This window comes from Halichoeres trimaculatus, unplaced genomic scaffold (assembly GCF_033239565.1).
Source record: "Halichoeres trimaculatus isolate MK-OKI-2021-1 unplaced genomic scaffold, fHalTri1.1 fHalTri1_scaffold_3, whole genome shotgun sequence".
Classification (NCBI taxonomy): domain Eukaryota; kingdom Metazoa; phylum Chordata; class Actinopteri; order Labriformes; family Labridae; genus Halichoeres; species Halichoeres trimaculatus.
The window spans coordinates 28660819-28678376 of NW_027437181.1; the positions used below are offsets into that span (position 1 = coordinate 28660819).

The 17558-nt window shown below is 39.7% G+C and overlaps 1 protein-coding gene across 2 annotated transcripts in view; it reads left to right on the plus strand.

Annotated features, from left to right (window-relative positions):
- Positions 1 to 17338, plus strand: part of spon1a (spondin 1a) — a 134038-nt gene extending 116700 nt beyond the window's left edge. The window contains exons 9-17 of one of the 2 annotated variants that reach the window (XM_074666056.1): positions 2534 to 2735; positions 6186 to 6326; positions 8803 to 8878; positions 8978 to 9160; positions 11929 to 12099; positions 12197 to 12364; positions 12676 to 12840; positions 15645 to 15911; positions 16480 to 17337. In XM_074666056.1, coding sequence (XP_074522157.1) covers positions 2534 to 2735; positions 6186 to 6326; positions 8803 to 8878; positions 8978 to 9160; positions 11929 to 12099; positions 12197 to 12364; positions 12676 to 12840; positions 15645 to 15911; positions 16480 to 16643 — 1537 coding nt within the window. In that variant the 3' untranslated portion in view covers positions 16644 to 17337. Of the gene's footprint in view, positions 1 to 2533; positions 2736 to 6185; positions 6327 to 8802; positions 8879 to 8977; positions 9161 to 11928; positions 12100 to 12196; positions 12365 to 12675; positions 12841 to 15644; positions 15912 to 16479 lie in introns of both variants that reach the window. The other variant, XM_074666055.1, reaches the window with a different exon arrangement.
- Positions 17339 to 17558: the final 220 nt, after the last annotated feature.

The window sequence follows — 17558 nt, forward strand, 5'->3', positions numbered from 1 at the left end:
CTTGGTGTCAGGCTGGTAGTGTTTCAGTGCGCTCTCCCTCTAACAAGCCAGGCACCCTTTTTGTGAGGATTTTGTTTTATGCATCTGGAGGAAATGTTTGACTGTCAAATGTTATGAAGCAGCTTTGAGTTCTGACAAAGTAGAAGGCCACGCAGTCTCTCTCAGCTGCGATACGAAGAGATTTGTTTCAGGGATTTCAAAGACTCAGATTTAAACATACTACAACATAATGACGCTAAGAAGAAGGCGTCCAGGGAGATAATTTATTTATTTATTTATGTTATTGATATTTTTTCTGGCTTTTAATCAAAGGACATAGTAATGAATACAGCAGGAAACAGGGTGAATATAGGGAGTGACATGAAGAAGAGATGCCACAGGTAAAACTTGAACTCGGACTGCCTCAAGGGTTAACCCATAGACTGTATAAAACATGGACGTAGCCTCACCCGACGTCACCGGTCTATTCCTGACTCTTGAAATTAAGCCAGTCTGTGGACGCAGTCACATTCTTCATGACGCCGGCTGTGAGTTTCATTTCAAACAGTTACAGGGCGCTCGTCAGTCACGTGACCTGAGCTGTGCCTCTGATTGGAAAATCAAATGATCCTTACAACTTCTAAACTACCGAATTAGAAAAAAATCACTCACCGCACAGTGTATGCCGATAGTGAAATCAGCATTTTAGACCTAAGACGTTGTATGAACCAGGCTGTAAATATGCTTTTTAATGCCGTAAAAGTCTCCTTTTTATTGCTGGATGTGTACGTGACTTCCGGTCTTTCTGCAGCCAGCCTCAAACGGATTCTCGTTAAACAGCACCTCTTCATAGGCTTTATTTTTACCAACTGGATGATGCCCCTTGGGTTATCCACAAGGGAGCTGGACCTCAACCAGTAGGCCATACTGGTGCATCAAAGGTTAAAGAATTTAAGAATAAAGTTGTTATATCATGAGAATTATAACTTAGTAAGTTGTTGTAATTATTATTATTATTGTTATTATTATTATTTATTTATTTATTTTTTTTTACCAACGTTTGATTAAAAAAAGAGCTGTAGCTTTAAAAACTTGAAGAAGAACAATTACAAGGACAAGTTTTTACAAGAACAAGTTTGAGAAAAAAAGTCAGAGTTTCAAGCTTTGTTTTATCTAAAAAAAAAACATTTGATGATATCAAGGGAGCCAGCCAACCACTTTCACCAGAAGAAAATTGTTTGTCTTTTGAAGTAAACATTCAACAGCTCAGGACAAACAGCAGCAGTGTGCTCAGGCTGTATATAAGTGTGCCCTTACTCAACACTGTCTCAGCTATTGGTATAACCTGTTCAGGTTATTCATTCTTGTGACAATGTGGTGCTGATGTGATGAAAGTTGGGATCCAGCTTCTTAAGCTGTGGTATCAATATTGATACCTTGGCTTTGGTATCTGCAAATATTGACACTGATCTGGTCTGATACCAGCATCAGATCAGTGTAGCCCTAGCTAAAAGACTCTGTTTTAACTTGGTTCATGGGAACATCTGGGTTTTAGGGGGATGCTGACATTTCACCAACATGCACTTTACAATTGTTGTGTATGTGTTGAGCAGGCGCAGTTTCAGGAAAGCTGTTTGTTTCTGTGTGCTTTGTATGGTAAGGTTTAAACATGTGTCTCCTGGGAAACCCAGCTGTTTTTATAATCGCACAACAGTCAAAGGGTGAATGAAAATGTCACACCTGGTAGTGTGTACCTTGCCACTTCACACAGTTTAAATAACACTATTTGCTGACAAACTGTTTGCTCAAGAAGATGCTCAATATATATGTCAACATGTTCTTCTCAGGTGTTCAACAGGACAAACCGATCATAGATTATTGCCTTCTTTTGGTCATGCTTAAGTGAACATTTTTAAATTTTTCCTTATTGTTGTGCTAATAAAAATATGAGGAATATGAAAAAGCATGCTGGTGTTAAAAAATGTACAGCTTTAAAAATAGGTTTTAGGACACTGTGAGTCTCAGTCTCTCAGGCAGGTCATTCAAACCACAAACTCTTTGTCTAAAAATCATCAAAAAGAAACCACTGCATAGCTGTTCCGCATCTTTCAGCCCCATCTTGTGTTTTTGCTAAGCTTTTCTTAACAAAGTGTTCCAGACTTAGTATTCAGCTTTAACCGTTCTGCTGCTCTGTGTATTTGTTTTTACAAAGCAAAGCTGAGTGCATTGCACAAATGAAAATAGGCTCAAAAGAAATCTGCACTGGACACTGAGTCTTACACCTTGGTGGGCATTTGAGGGCGACCTGCAAATCGATGCAAGTCACATGTTCACAGAAAGCAACCAAATGCATCACTGGGTTTGTCTTGGCTCAGGCGTGTCGTGCCACTTTAAAGGGAACAGGTGCAGCTGAGCTTCAGGTCTTTTGAAGGACACACCTTCATGTGCAACATCCATTCAGTCTTTTGGGATCCTTTTGACATCTCACTTTCTCTCCTCTGCTCCTCTGCTTTGATCCACCTTTGACCTCTCCTTCTCCCTATCTCTTCCTCAGACGAGCCGCCCCCTCAGCTGAATTCTCAGTGGACCGGACACGTCACCTAATGTCCTTCCTGACCATGCTGGGCCCCAGTCCAGACTGGAACGTGGGTCTGTCTGCAGAGGACTTGTGTACCAAGGAGTGTGGCTGGGCCCAGAAGGTGGTACAGGACCTGATCCCCTGGGATGCAGGCACTGACAGTGGGGTGTCATACGAGGTCAGGAACAACACTCAAAGACTTAGATAAGAACTAAAAAAATAGATTGCTTTTACATTTGCTCCTGTTTTCTTAAGGCAAATAATTCTGTAGACTAAACTTTCATAGAGAGCTGCAGTATTGGTGTCATTGTTTTCCTTTTATTACTGTTTCATCCAGAACATGCAGGTAAAAAAAGAAACTCTCAGTCATCATTTGTGAGAAAAACTGCAGAGTCCTTCTGAATGTGTGACTCAGCTCAGGTTATAACCCCACAGTCCAGTACCAATTACAGACTTTTGCAAACTGTTACTTTCCTCCTCCTTCTACCCCCTGGATAACCTTCGTCCTCACTCTCATCACCAGCCGAGTCTTCCCTTCACACTCTCATTCTGACCTTGTCATTAAACCAGCCTCTCCCTCTTCATCTGCCTGTCCGCTCACATTCCCAATCACTCCTTCTCTCACCTCTTCACATACTGCCAGTCTGCAACAATTCACTGTCATCACTCATCCAATTCCCTTTAACAGCCTTCAATGTCTCCCCCACCCACCCAGCACCCGGAGGTGCTGTCTGCTGCGTGCTCGTTGTCTCCACGCAGCGCTCATTGATTAGTGTGTGTATGTGTGTGTATGTTTGTCCAAACTCTGTGATGGCATGTATAAAACCTTTGGTTGATTCCTCTGACCACACACAAACTCAATGAACGCAAATTTCTTTATCTGTTTAGCTTCATCTGAGAAATATTTTCACTCTTCATCTGATTCCTTTCATCTCTTTCTCTCTCTTAGCAGACTCATTCAGTCCTTTGTCCATCATGCTTGTCTTTGTTTACAGGCACTTTGTGACTCACGCGGACTAAACAGGGGCAAATCAGGGACATTTAGGACCCTTTCAAGTCATGTTCTGTTTACCTCTGACTACTCTTGATAAACTGACTCTGTCACTTGGACAAAACACACTTTCAGCTTGCCATCCACTGCAAAGTTTAATTTTAAACAACTGCAAACACAAAGGGTAGACATCAAGCTACACTGAGACATGAGGTCAAAGGACCATATTATCTTATAGAAACAGGAAGTTAGCTGTTGTAGTATATGAGACTTTGATTTGGCTTCGGCTGCCTTATCAGCATGGTCAGGAGTAGCAGCTGCAGAAGTTAATGTGACACACGGCTTAAGAGGCCAATTAGGTTGCTTTAAATCCCTCAGGGTGTGCCTGCTACTGTTAACATCAAACTTCTCCAGAGTATTACTTCTTCCAGTTTTTCTTTTTTTTCATTTGGATCAAGAGCAAAAGAATATGTATCAGCTATTCTTCCCGAGGGTCATCATATAGACTGAATGCTTAGTGTAAGTAGGGATGCACAAACCACAAGTCTTGATGTGATATCCATCAGTGGCGATTGCTCTAAAACTGCAAGGGAAGCTCAGCTTTCCCTAAAATATCCCGTAATATACACTAGAATTCCTTCATCTTTTGTTCAGAATCAGCTACCTATCACAGGTAACTGGCTCAACCTCCTTGTCATTCATCTCCACAGCGTCTCAGCGCTCTAATACAGTGAGTGTCTTCTGACTTCAGCAGGGAAGCGTAGAGTGGGTTGTTCCACTGTGGAAACTGGACGGTCATTGGATAAACGCTGGGCTTTGTCCCACCCATCAGACGCTCAGCGTCTCTGGGGGTCTATGAGGCAGTGGGCTGGCCTGGACGCTGGGCTTCTGCATGACGATTGGATGATCTGTCTGAGGCCGAATCCCTTTTTGATTGACAGTGAAATGAGCCAGTCAGTGATCTTGAAGTATAACCCTCCACCGGAGCATCTTCTGTAGAGAGAAGCTTCTCCTATTAATGGCTCAAGTCTTACACCTGCAGCACAATGGGCCAAGGCCGTTAAAGCAGCCTAGCTCTGCTGGCCATTAAGAGAACACTGGTAAAATCCCTGGAAAAAACATCTGGTTGGTACGACAGGGTCACAGATCATATCTTGAAAAGGAATGGAGGGTAGAATTTATGTTAAAATAAATGAACAAATCTATGATGTAGGCCAGAAAAAAAAATTAGCTTCCCCTCCTTGACTGACCAGTAGCCGACACTGATATCCACCAATACTGATATGGATCCAGTTCTTTACCAGTATAGATTTAACAGTTGGCAACTTCATGATTTTGTGCCTTAAACCAAAGTAGAAATAAAAATATATTTTATAGCTGTGTAAATATGTGATCCAGTACTTGCAAGAATTAGAGTTTCAGTGTACACCTCAGAAGAGGATAAGTAAGGAATTAAACTTGCACATATTGCAAGATGCCATCACAGTTGTTGGAAAAAAAAGTGTGAAATACCTCCAAACTGCTGAGCCTCTACAGAAATTTCTGTGCTTTTTATTTCTGCCTAGCACAAATGCACAGACCTGCTGCTGTTGATGAAGTAACACATAAACATAGTTGTTGTAAACACAGCAGAGCATAGACCTGAGTTGAACAGAATCTGTTCTATGATCAGCTCTCTAAATAGTGTTGGAACAAACTTCTAAAGTCTGTATCAGACAGATACCCAAAAACAAAAGCAGTGTAGATGTCCAAAAGCTGGCCTTTAGAAAATCAAAGAAATGTGGACAGATGGTCCACAGTTTCTTTTTTACTTTTTGGCTTTTCTTTTATACTCATTTTACTGTGAAACGTGGTTTTAGTTAAAATAATATAATCAAGTGTTTGGCTCTGAAGTAATTATCACAGGCGTGTGAGATGCCAATAATTCAATATTTCTCTGTTAAAATTCACCCTTGCTCTATCCACATTATGCATTGGATGTAATTAAAACACAAATAAAAATCAGTTTCACTAATTGATTCAACTTTGTTTCCAAAAACCCTTTGGTCAGCTGAGGACGGTGAAACAGAGGTTGTTCTGGTAGTTGGGAGGGACTTAGGCTCTCTGTTACAATTTGTTAAAGGCAAGGGCCTGTAACAGAGTAATGTGTTGCCCTCGTTGTGCCCGGACTTTTACTGTGTTTTTTTTTAATTAGCGGACACTCTTTACCCCCCCTTACACACAGACGCACACACACACGCACAGACAGACACACACAGACACACGCACAAACACAAACAGTGCTGCTCTTCCCGTGACTGTTTTTGTTTTTTTTGGGTGGCCTCAGTGGGGGGTGAAGGATGAACTGGTCGTCTGCCTCCAGACAGCCTCTGGCGGTGATGCTTTTATCAACCCCATGCTGGCAGACCTCTGCTGTTGACTAATAAGAGCATCTCCAATATAAACTGCAGCACTCCTCCACAGCTGCTCTCTGACTTTGTGACTTGTGTAACTTTGAGTGACTTTGTGCTAACTGGACTTTCACTGGAGGATCTTTCCAACAAATTCTAAGTGTGTTAAACTAGATATCCAGCGGATTTAGATCCACATGTGCTTCACTTTTTCTTCTTCTTCTCTATCTCTCTGTGTCCTTTGTAGTCGCCCAACAAGCCCAGCTCACCCTTGGAGAAGATCAGACCACTGACCAGTCTGGACCATCCTCAGAGTCCTTTCTATGACCCTGAGGGGGGCGCTATCACTCCTGTGGCCAGGGTGGTGATAGAACGCATTGCCAGAAAGGTTTGTCAGATACTTTTTAATTTTGTACAATAGTCATCGTATTGACATAGCCTGAAGTTTTAACTGGTTATAAAACAGACTGACTCTGTTTGCATGGATTGGGCTGTTTTTAAGGACCCTGTTTCTTTTGTGTTGGATTTCCTGATCTTGCTGCCTGGAGAGCTCAAAACTAAATAGGATTCTGTGGCCTGTAAATTCCTCATCACCAGTAATCCCATGTCCTACAAGTGGCAGTGATAGAGAGGCACCAATCAGTGTCAAACATTGGCTTTAAGGTAGATGTACCATACCGGTCATACGCGATGCTAGCATAACACACAGAAGGGTCATTTTTCTCAGATTTAAAATTTGCTGTTATTTATGTTTTAATAGATAAAATCACAGACTCTAGAGCAAATAAGATGTGATAATCAGAAACCATGATATAAGTATTTATAATTTATTCAGATTGAAGAAAAAAAAAAACAGGGTTCACTAAACGTGGCATTGTAGCTAACTTCAGAGACATTTAATTAAGTTAAGGCTACTGTGGTCTGTAGCCAACGCCAGCACAATAAAACACCCTATTCACCTGGCCCATTCTTTCCTAGCATTTCTGTCTCTTCAGGCTCACACCATACACACACAAACACACACGCATTCGCCAATCTCTCTACCAGCTTACGAGATCACTAGCATGCTATCTTGTACAAGTCACTATCATAGTTACCAGAGCTGACTTAACTTTATGTTTATGCAAACTCTTTATCTTAAAAATGTTAAAAAAACAGAATAAGTTTAAAAGCTAAAAGACAATTGGCAACAAGGGTGACAGCTTCTGTGGTTTTAACGTCTATAACCATACCAGTCAAAGAATTTAGCTGTCCCGCCAGATGGTCAACAGCAAGCTATAAGATGTGTTACACTGAGTGATACATTTGACCGTTGAAAGAAATCAGGAGGGGATTCTTTGTCCAAAAACGTTATTTACATTTTTACAGAAGAAGATCAATAAAGACATAAGAAGTATCACTTTGTCCACAGGGGGAGCCAAAACCAACACAAACATAGAGGTGCTTTCAGGAGCTTTAATGAAAGGTATATAAAAGCATTCATATAGTATTTAGTACTGGAAAAACAACAATCAAATCAAATAATCATGCAGAATACAAATTCATCCTCTGTTAAGTTATCTGTTAAAACTAACAAATACACATAAACTCTGCTATTATGTTTTGATAGCAGTTTACTGCAGTGGGCTGTGCAGTGACAAAGAAAACAGATTTTGCCAGTCAGCGTGCTCAAACAAAGGTTTTCTTCTCTAAGCCTGTTTTTCCAAAGTCACTGATATCTTTACTTTTTCAATTGTAAAGTGATCCTCCAGTGCTTCCAGCTTTCGTCTCCTTTCCAGTGATACACTTATTTCTCTCTGCTCTCATAAATCAGCTGAATCGCATATCCTTATGTTATAAACTTGACATTGTGAATATCTGCCATAGCTGTGGAGTAAAGATATCTGTGAAAGTTTTGAAAGCAGAGGCAGAGAGGACAGAGAGACCTGTCCTTCTTTATCACTGCTCAGCAGATGCGATGCAGAGTTTAATCCTGTCCATCAATACAGCAATTGATCAGTGTCGGATGTATTTTCAGTATTCGTTATGTGTGAGGTCAAAGTGGGTTTTTTTTTTTCAAGGTGAAAAAAAAATCGTTTGGGCGAATCTGGTGAATGAAATACAAATGAAATACTTTCACCAAGTGTATGTTGTAAAACTTTACTTTTAGTGATAGAAACTGATGTGAAATTCAGTTATAGGTACGTCTAACATCCCTTTGCCAACTATTCAAATGTTATATGCCTTGAATAAATGAATTTATGACCAAACCTGCTCAAGTAATTACCTGGCACATCACATGGATGTGTCAAAGAAATCACATCCAATGAAAAATAAATTATATGAACTCCTCAAATGAGTTCTGGTGCAGTGCCAAAAGAAGCTTCAGCCAATAAGATGACAGAAAGCATAAAAGTTCCAATTTAAACATTTATGACAGGTATTAAAAATCTCTCTTTATGAACAATAAACTTCTTCTTATTATAATTTGATGGGCAGTGAAACACACTGCCCGGGAACTCTGGCTGCAGACCAGGAGGTTGTAAAAGTTAGCAGTGCTTCAGTGGCATCTAGAGGCAGCTGAAGGGATTTCTCATTCACTCGCTTACATGCACACACACACACACACGCACACACCAAATATATTAAAACATGCAACGCTTATATGAACTGTCCCCCCTAAAGTGTGTACAGTTTCTCTTTTTGTATTTTGTCGGCAAACAGACGCAACAGAAACACTGCAGAGTGGTGGAGAGTTACAACATCTGTGTGTTTGTGTGTGTGTGTGTTTGTGTGTGTGTGTGTGTGTGTGTGTGTGTGTGTGTGTGTGTGTGTGTGTGTGTGTGTGTGTGTGTGTGTGTGTGTGTGTGTGTGTTTGTCCACAGGGCGAACAGTGCAACATTGTGCCAGACAATGTGGATGACATTGTAGCAGATATTGCCCAGGAGGAGAAAGAGGAAGGTCTGGAACCCACCCCCATTTCTCTTTCTCTCTGTTACACGAGCATTGTTTAAAGCGATGGGCTATTACAGTATCTGTAAACCGTTTTCCATCCTGCAGATGATACTCCTGAGACGTGTATCTACTCCAACTGGTCTCCATGGTCCGCCTGCAGCTCAGCCACTTGTGAAAAGGGCAAGCGGATGCGGCAGAGGATGCTGAAGGCCCAGCTGGACCTCAGCGTGCCCTGCCCGCACACACAGGATTTTGAGCCCTGTATGGGGCCTGGGTGCAGTGATGAGGGTAAGTATCTACATTAAGGTTGAAGGTTAATGCATTTGTGTGAGGAAATCAAAAAGAGTCCTGGAGGATTCATGTGAATGAATCTGTGTTTTTTTTTTTTCCAAAGGTTAAGTTCCTGTTTTATGAGCGCTCTTGTTGAGATTTTAGTCTAATTTTTTATTTTAAGGATCTCTAAAAATTTAGGACAAGTTGAAAAAGCAGCGTATTTTAGAAAGCAGCTTTTATTGCTACTAAAGGCCATTCTTATTATCCAAAGGGACAGCTCCACAGCAGCAGTAAAGTGAGAGTAAAAGGAAAGGAAATGAGAGCACTTTGTTCTTACAGCAGCCTTTTGAATTTAATGCTTATTTAAATAAAATGTCACAAGGCTACTCAATACATTTTGGGAGATGACAAAAACTAATTCACTTAAAGCACTTATGTTACTTGTTCAAGGTTTATTTTCATGCACTTTTCACCCTGTCTTTTAGGCTTTATGTCTTTACGTCTCTTTCTCTGGTTTGAATGTAAATGAGTCAGTCAGTCACTTTGTGTATAACATAGTGTTCAAATTATTTAATTTCTGAAAAGTAAAAACACAGATGACCTCCTGATCCATTTCCAACATGACACACCGCTCAGAAAAACACCCGTAGTGAGGAGTGTGTATGATTTGCATAAATACTTTAACTCTCATGAAGAACCCATTACGTTAGCTTACACATTGAAGGTTAAATAGAGAACATGAGTGTTTTCCTAATTCTGTTTACAGCGTAAACAGGACCTGAAAATGTTCCTTTCATCAACACTTTAATCAAAAGCAATATTAGACAGGGTGAACAGGACCACTTCAGAAATATTCTGCATTTCTCTCCTCATTAAGCTTTCCTTTTCTCAGAGCTTTGCAAGATGACTCACCTTTGAAGAGGGAGGTCATACTAGGCACACGATTAGAAACAGCAGCTAAAACAAGGCTGAAATAAGGGTTTTTTAAAACATCGCTGTGAGAAAGGTTTGAACTATGAATCATAAAAAGCAACTGAGACAGAATAAAGCCTAAAAAAGGAAAATACTCCTCTTTTAACATGGTGGAGGCAAATAACTATTGCTTAAGGTTTAAGTCACTGTGGATAGCAGGACAGGATGTTCTGCCACTGCCCTATCAGAGATGACTGGGGCCCAGTTGCTCCTCAAGCTGCTCTCACATCTGTGTCCCCTAAAGCTCATAATTTTTATTGATTTTTTTTTTAAGTTACCACAGTGACAATGGGTAGAGGTAAAATTTGCAGGACTTCTCCACACAGGTTTATTTACCTGTATGATCAGTTGTCCTTGGTGTTGCTTTTGCTGATGAGGATTTTGACCAATCAGAATAAGGTATTTAGCACAGCTGATGTAAGATCAGCAGCTGCTATTTTTTTGCCATATAAACACTTTATAGGTAATAACTTTAAAAATAGTCTGTTAAAGGAGAAAAAAATCTACAGGAAACATTTTTCAGGCTATAAATGTTGAGAAAATCAATATTAGACTTCATCATAAGTATGGAAAGTATTATTCAATTAAATCTCCATATATCATCAATTTGTTTTCATAAACTGTCAAATAAATGCATGTTATGTATAGTTTTTAGCTCATTTTCTCCTGTAACTTATGCTGACAGTTTCTCCTGCTCCATCTAGTGGGCGCCCTGAGCACTTATCAGATCTCTGCTGATTTGTCATAACAAACAGCAGCAGTATTTTAATAGTTGTTTGTTGACATGCTGTGTATGAGCTTCATGTTTTAATAATGGAGGAAGAAAAAAAGGGGGGTTGAACAAATCTTGTTTGCTGTTTGCTGTTGCTCAAGCATAATTGGTCTCTTTGACTTGAAATGAACTCTGACTGTTATGCTGGGCTCTGAAAATATGTCTTGTGTTGTGGAGTTGCATTGTTTTGGTGCCTAAACCCTTTCATTTCCTCTCCTGAAATGAGGTACTTATCCTGTACAGAGACAGACTAACCACTGGTGGCATTGCACAACCCCAGCAGCTTCTTACTTTAGTAGCTCCTTTCAGCTTTAATTCCTGCATATGTTAACTCTGGTGTCTACATAAATGAGAAACATCATTCGTGTCGGTGGAGCCGCCGGCTTCTTACATTTCTTACAGACATAAAAGCAAAGCAGATTTGTCAGTGAAAGTCATTGCAGTCGTATGTGTTCACTAATCTACAGTGACGGACACAAATGAGAGAAAATGATCCTCACCATCTACTGTATCATCCTCTATTTTATTTTTCCTCCCTGTCTCGGTCCTTTGACAACCAATGACTGAAATTTATGTTGACAAATCACTGAGACATTTTAATTAGCCCATATGAACTGAACTCCTGCTTGTGTTAGTGAGCATATATGATGTATTAAAGAATGATCAAATAGGATGATAAACGACATGTTCTAACTTTGAATTATTCTCAGACAAGATATGTGTGTAAACCACCAAGAGTTTCATGGTTTATTTAAACATCTCGTTATTCACATTAAGCTCACACTCATACTCAGTTGTCATGTTAACAATAATGAAGTAAGAATGGATGTTGTTTTCATGTGACTTTTCTGGGTGGAACTCAGAAGCTTGGTTTTCACCCTTAAGTTGTCAAAGGAAGCATGCTCAAAACAAACATGACATACAACTAATATCTAGCTAAGAATATAATTTTGAGCCTCCTTTGTTTTTTTAAATTAAAACATCACCGATCTGCTTTTAAACCCTCTGACACCTTCCCCTTTGACCTTTGACTCCTTAGATGCCTCCACCTGCATGATGTCAGAGTGGATCACCTGGTCCCCGTGCAGTTTGACCTGTGGGATGGGCACACGTTCTCGGGAGCGTTATGTGAAACAGTTCCCTGACGATGGCTCGGTCTGCACCCTGCCCACAGAGGAGACTGAGAACTGTGTGGTCAATGAGGAGTGCTGTGAGTTTTTCTCCTCACCTGTCAGCTGAAGCTGTTGATCTATTGTCCACTGCAATGCAGGTTGACTTCACGTTTTGTTTCTCCCTCTTGGACTCAGCTCCCAGCAGTTGCCTGGTTACAGAGTGGGGTGAATGGGATGTCTGCAGTGCAACTTGTGGCCTGGGTATGAAGAGGAGGGAGCGCATGGTGAAGATGCCTCCCGCAGATGGCTCCATTTGTGGAGCAGAGGTGCTTGAAGTGGAGAAGTGCATGATGCCAGAATGTCGTGAGTATTAGCGTCGCATGGACAGTAACTTTCCCTGACACTTCCCAGACGCCAGATCTGGTGAAAATTGTCTCATTAGGCCACATAAGAGTGTTGGCTGAATGTAGATCCATGGAGGCAGCTCTGATAAGTGAAGTGTCCAGCAAAAGTTTCCTAGACTAATTTTTCTATGATTTGACCTGAGAGAGCTGTCGATTTCCTGTGTCTGTTCCAAAGTTGTCTCCTTTCAGAAAGTAGTTTGATGAGTTGATTCCCACCCGTTTATGTATGTGACATTAAGATATGTATTTTCTATTGACTGTTGTGTGCAGACACTATTCCCTGTATGCTGACCCCGTGGTCTGACTGGAGTGACTGCAGTGTGACTTGTGGGAAGGGTATGAGAACACGACAGCGCACGCTTAAGTCCCCCGTAGAGCTCGGAGAGTGTACGGAGGAGCTGGAGCAGGTGGAGAAGTGTATGCTGCCTGAGTGTCGTAAGTTATACACATCTGTTTCTGTCATAGAAATGAAAGATGAATTCATATTTTATATGCAACTCGGCAGCTTAATGCATGCAAATTGGGCTCCAATGAAGGTTACTTTACAGAATTTATAGGTAATAATAGTTGATACTGGATTATTAGTTCACTGTACACTGCAAAACCTTTAATTTGGTAGTCAAATTTCTGTATTTTTTACCCTCTCAGGCAGATATTTGTACTTTTTACAAGCCATTCAGGCATCATTTTTGTCGTTAAATGTTTGGAACCAAGACATAATTTTGGACTTATGATGTAACTGTGGCTCATATTAAGCCGAATAAGTACGGCTGTCATTTTAACGTGTTAATTAGATTAATTCATTACACCGCAAATTTACGCGTTATTAAAATTAGCGCAGCGTAATCTGGATCCTAAAACCGCAGGGTCGTTCAAGGACGCACTTATTTTCAAATGTCTGGCATTTACAAACCATTTGTCCTATTCAAAATCTGTAAAAAAAAAAAAAAGTGGTGTTCTTGTCAGATTCTCAAATTTCCTACAGTCCCTGAATGTATCACACTTGAAGGCGGCAACATGCTTTAAACCGGGGGGAAGCGAGAGTCATTTTTGTGAGACTGCCGGCCACATCTCGTTTATTCACACGTCCTTTTTGAAAATCTGCAGAAAATCAGCCGTTTGCTTTACCTCAATTCTGTAAAAAAAAGGTATTACTACACTCTTTACTGCGTTGAACAAGCCACGAATGATCGATATTTGTCCTGTATTTAAATCTTAAGAATTCTTTGAAAAGTTCCTTCCATCTTCCTGGTGTCATGTTTCAGCTTGGGGCTGCTCTGCACCAATGAGCAACAGTTTGTGTGTTCAGAGCATGTGAAACTGAGAATACTTCACTCCTCTTTGATCCAAGACTTAAATAAAGTGTTTTGTACATAGTTCATTACAGTTTTTAGCCTTTAGCCCTGGTTCTCCTGACCTCATAGAAGTAAAGAAGTTCATATAGCAGTGAAAATTGAGTCTTCATTGAGTAAAAATGTGACAGAAGCAAAAACCGTCCTAAAAATCAAATAAGTGTATCTTAGGTGCAGGACTATGTAGATATTGTAAAGATAGAACCAAAACACTTTTTCATTTGTTCCTTATGCATCAGGGTACCTAAAAATGTGTTGTATATATTCCCACCTTATTTTTAAATGTTTTTTTAATGTAATTTTAATGTCCTGGAATTCATATTCTTTATTTTGGGACCTTAAGCAGATATGAGATTAAATGCGATTAATTAGATTAATTTATTACAAATCCTGTAATTAATAGATAGATTATTTTTTTTAATCGCCTGACAGCACTACAAAGACATTTTTTTTACTACTAAAAACACACACTTGCTTGAAGTCAGTTTTTGTATTGTTTATTTTGATAAAACTTAGGCTTTAATCATTACTCCTGCTTTATATCACCTTAAGAACTTAAAAAGTTTTAGAAGAGGATTGTAAAAAAAAAACAGTCCAAATTAGCAGTGCCTTCAGGATTACTCCAAGAGCTTAGACCTTGAAGCCATTGTTTTGAGTGTTGAAGAGTCGAAACAAAAAAAAGTCTTTGTTTCACATCTGGCTGCATATCCTGCATCCTACATATGTTGATACTCTTCTCTTAAAAACACATTATTGGCTTGATGAAACACCTACATAGTTTTATTGATAAATCAATGACACAATACTTTTGCATTCTGTGTAGATTTTTTTTTTTTTAAATTTGGAGTTTGGTGTTGTTTTAAAATACCAACTATTAGATACCTTCTTTATTCTCTTTCTCCGTTTTTGGTAAAGGCAAGGCAAGGCAAGTTTATTTATATAGCACATTTTGAGCATGGCAATTCAAAGTGCTTTACAGACAGAACAAATTAAAAGAAAACAATTCAAATTCAATTAAAAAGCGGATAAAAATTGAAATTGAAATGCTGGTTTTCAAAACAAAAATGACAAGATTTAGGATGATAAAAGTAACATATTTTTTGAAAAAGAAAATTATTGCAATTTTATCTTTATTTTGAAAATATGGAGGCAATGGGAAAACTGCGACACAATGGTGATGCCAAACTAAGTTGGCCTGATCACAATCAGAATCAGAATTAGAAAATATTTAATTCTGTAAGTATCTTAAGAATACAAGGAATTCGACTCCGGTTAACCACACTCTCCCCATACAATTATTGTAAATACACACTAAATAGTAGCTCAAGTAGTAAGAAAATAAATGAATGAATAAATAAATAAATAATAATATTAAAAAATAATAAAACTGATTAACATAATAATAATAATGATGATAATAATAATAATAATAATAATAATAAATTTTATTTATAGAGCGCTTTTCAACAAAACTCAAAGTCGCTTTACATAAAAAGTTAAAATGATAATGATAAGGAACGTTGTACAGACAAGAATAAAAAATACATACATATTTAAGTTACAATAAAATAAAAGCAAAGAAGTAAAAAGAGTACCTTCGAGTTAAAAAAAAGACATTTTTCCATAAAGAGATTCTTTCTACAAACTATGTTCTTGTAGTTGAAGGACTTCAGTTTGACATCTTTATCATTTGTTCCCAACAAATTTTCTGTCTTGTCTGGAGTCCTCCTGATGAGTAACATCCCTCAAACCAGTTTTCTGCTTCACGCACGCACGCACGCACGCACGCACGCACGCACGCACGCACGCACGCACGCACGCACGCACGCACGCACGCACGCACGCACACAGACACACTCCTCTGAACTTCTTCCCCTGTCCCCTCAGCCATAGACTGCATCATGTCAGAGTGGACTGAGTGGTCAGAGTGCAACAAGTCCTGTGGAAAGGGTCACACAATCCGGACACGCATGGTGAAGCTGGAGCCTCAGTTTGGAGGAGACCCCTGCCCTGAAACCATCCAGAGGAAGAAGTGTAAGGTCAGGAAGTGTAACCGAGGACAGGCCAACAGTGAAGAGAAGAAACGACGTAAGGAGCAGCGTGACAAGAGGAGGAGCAAACTGAGCAGGAGTGAGGCAAACTCAGAGCATCCAGGTCAGTTCAAAACTCTTTTTTTATTTACCAGATGTCAAATATATTAAACCATGGTCAGGATACAGACTTGTTTCTCACTAACTGCTTTGTTTCAACCCGCAGTTAATTTGCTTGTACTTTGGGCAAAGGCTGACACAGCTGATCATTTGTGGAAATCTGGATGTTGATGGGAGGACAGCAACATGGCTGACTGGCTTGAGTTGTTCAGTTTAATCGACTTTGCGTGATGCTAGCTTACTGACAGCTACCTGCCCCATAACTGATGCAAACAGTCCTTTAAGATGTGAGCAATGAGAGGTATAAAAATCACCAGAGGAAACCAGCCATGCCTTGCTAAAAACTAAAGATATTGATCAAAAAATGCACAAAAACATCAATCAATTGATCAATGGAAGGGGTGTCCATCATCAGGATTTAGTAGGCAACAAGGATGTTGGGTTTCAGTAGTCTGTAAATCCTGATTGTAGGCATTTTAAGAGGCATCTTCATCTTCTACCATAAATTTCACATAAACTGTGTCAAAACCTCACATTTGATGGCTTCTCTCTCTTTTTTGCTTTATTTTTAGGTTGTAAAATGAGGCCGTGGTCAAGTTGGACAGAGTGTACCAAGCAGTGCGGTGGCGGCATCCAAGAGCGACTCATGACAGTGAAGCAGAAGTTTAAGACTGCGCAGCTGTCCAGCTGCAAGGACAGGAAGGAGATTAGAGCTTGTAATGTGCACCCTTGCTAGGAAGGAGCAGGAGAATGGGGCGATTTCGGAGGGAGGGGGGACGACAGCGGGACTGGGAACATGACAGGGCATGGCACACTGTTGCACAATGATCCAATGCACTCTGTTTAGGGCTGAAACGGCACATACTTGAATCTGCTTTGGTTAAATTCAGAGCTGGATCTGAAGATCTCACTGGAAAACTCTGGATTTAAACTCAGCTGATTCTTTTGTGCTTTCAAACTTGCTCTGATTCACATACAACTTTTGCAAGGTTACTGTAAACATGTTGTGCTATAATAAACCTTGAGAAACATGATTATGAAACAAAACTGATTTAATTATCTGATGAAGAGCTGTTTTATCTTGTGGTATCCTTCAGTAGTACAGTATATTCCAGACTCAAAGCACAGGTGCCCAGCCATTCCAGTGTTTTATATGCCTTCAAATGTTCAGTTGTTTCTAGGACACAAGATGCCACCTTGACTTTTTACCCAGCTATATTGTTGTACATGTAGATGCACCACGACCGATATCTCTATGATTTTAAGCATTATTAGAAGATTTTGTTATTTTTTTGGTGTGGAATATTTTGATAAGACTGTGCCCTAAGGTTCTTACCAAAGTCTTGTGTAGATGTTTTCTAGATCTCTTTCCTCTTTCTTTATCTCTGTTCCTTTAACATATTAATATTTTGGAATAATATCACCTTTACAATAAAAGTAAATGTGACAACTTGTCACCTGGATCTGTCTTTTTCTTCCAAAGCAGTTGGTGTTGTGTGGGAAAATGATGCTTTTCACTTCTGCTGCCACTAGATGGGGATAACTAGCCTTAAATATTTATTTTAGAAAACTGAAGCTGGTTGTTACTCAGGGTGCATGTTTGGCTGAATCTGGATGTCCTCCCTAAACCCAGAGCCCTGAGCCCTTAAGG